Here is a 1,778-nt window from a genome sequence, read left to right as displayed (position 1 = left end):
CCCCCCCCCGCCGCCTCCCCCCGTTGTGCTGCCGGAGCCGCCGCCGCGGGTCCACCGTGAACCCCACGTAGGTTCGGCCGCGGCCCCGGGGGGCCCCCGAGCGCAGCAAATACACGGCCCGCATTATGGGGGGGCGGAAGGGGGTTACTGGGAGATACTGGGAGTTACTGGGAGCGCTGGGAGGCCTCGGCGGGGCCGGGAGAGCCGCCGGCGGCCCACAATGCACCGCGCGGGGGGCATAGAGACGGGAGGGACTTCCGGGTATGGAGCGACTTCCGGTTGTGGAGGGACTTCCGGTTATTGAGGGACTTCCGGGTATGGGTGTGAGGAGTCCCGCCGCCTGCCCACGATGCACCGCGAGCTTCCCCGTGCCCTTTACTGGTTAGTACTGGGAGCTCGTAGTGGGAGCACTGGTCCGTACTGGTCCACATTGGTCCAAACTGGTTCCTTTTCCGCTTCCGCCTCGCTTACCCAGAGCGCCCCGCGCTGACCGGAAGTGACGCCATCCCGGAAGCGAAAATGGCGGCGCCCAACGCGGAGCAGCTCCGGGAGCGGCTCCGGGAGCGGCTCCAGGCCGTGCACGTGGTGCGCAATTAACGCTAATTAGGGGGGTAATTAGCACTGGGAGAGGTTAATTAGTCCATTGAGGGGGTTAATTAGTCCATTGGGGGGGTTTAATTAATACCTGGGAGTCCTGGGCCCCGTAGCTGTACCTGGGCTTTAATTGGAATAAATCAGTTAATTAGTGGTTGGTTGGTATTTATTGGCTGTTAATTACTCTTATGAACGTTAATTAGAGTTAATCACCCCCGGAATGTGGGGTTTTATTGGGATTGTCATCCTTGGGGGGTGTTTAATTGTGGTTAATTGGTAGTTAATGAATACTTATGGCTGCTATTAAGCATTAATGAATATTAATGAGCACTAATTAGCGTTAATTAACCCCTCAGGAGGTGTCGTGCCCCCCCCCAGCTGTGCCCGGGCAGTTTTCGCCTCGTCGTCGTCTCCGAAATTTTTCGGGGCCTCAAAACCCTCCAGAGGCACCGGTGGGGGCGGGGCCTGAGGGTGGGCGTGGCCTGGGGGAGGGCGTGGTCAACAGTGGAGGGGGCGTGGTCAGAGGGTGGGCGTGGTCCAAAGGAGGGGCTAAAGCGAAGATGGGCAGGGCAGAGGTGGAGATACTGGGAGGGGGCGTGGCCAAAACAAAAGGGTGTGGGATAAGGGGGCGTGGCTAAAGAGGGAATGGCAAGGGGGGTGGAGCCAAAAGGGAGGAGGGCGGAGTCACCGCGGGAAGGGATTTGGGGGACCTGGGACACCCAAAGAGGGGCGTGGCATCAACAGAGGGGCGGGGCCTTAACAGGGCGTGGTCTCTGGGCTAAGGGGAGGGGCCTAGTTGTGGGTGGGTGCTAATCAAGCCTTTAATTACCCGCCAGGCTCGTTAACGAGGCGCTGGGGGAGGAGCTGGGCCGGATCCACGCCCTGGAGCACCGGACGCTGACGCCGGAGCAGTGGGAGGAGCAAGGGGGCTCATTAGCATAAATTTGCATGGATTTGAATACATCCAACGTGTCTGCCTTGTCATTGGTCACCGCCAGGGTGGGGCCTGATGGCCACGCCCCCTTGTGAACGGCATTTTTTGGGGGGAGGGTGTCCCCCCTGAGCATAGGGGGCTCCTTTGCATACATTTATGCAAATGACCACGAGCTCATTTGCATGGATTTATGCAAATATAGTAACATTGCCTTCATTTGCATAAATTATGAGGGGTTTCGTTGGCCCCA

At 59.1% G+C, this 1,778-nt stretch overlaps 1 protein-coding gene across 1 annotated transcript; it reads left to right on the top strand.

Annotated features, from left to right (window-relative positions):
• The first annotated feature begins 284 nt into the window (after positions 1–284).
• Positions 285–1,555, top strand: LOC113942070 (bolA-like protein 2). The gene is made up of 3 exons (XM_027633213.1): positions 285–587; positions 954–1,046; positions 1,431–1,555. The coding sequence occupies exons 1-3, from the start codon at positions 520–522 to the stop codon at positions 1,534–1,536; spliced, it is 267 nt and encodes an 88-aa protein (XP_027489014.1). The 5' UTR covers positions 285–519; the 3' UTR covers positions 1,537–1,555.
• The last annotated feature ends 223 nt before the right edge of the window (positions 1,556–1,778 follow it).

Source organism: Corapipo altera, unplaced genomic scaffold, assembly GCF_003945725.1.
Source record: "Corapipo altera isolate COAL_440 unplaced genomic scaffold, ASM394572v1 49909, whole genome shotgun sequence".
NCBI lineage: Eukaryota > Metazoa > Chordata > Aves > Passeriformes > Pipridae > Corapipo > Corapipo altera.
This window is presented reverse-complemented; position numbering and strand designations above follow the sequence as displayed.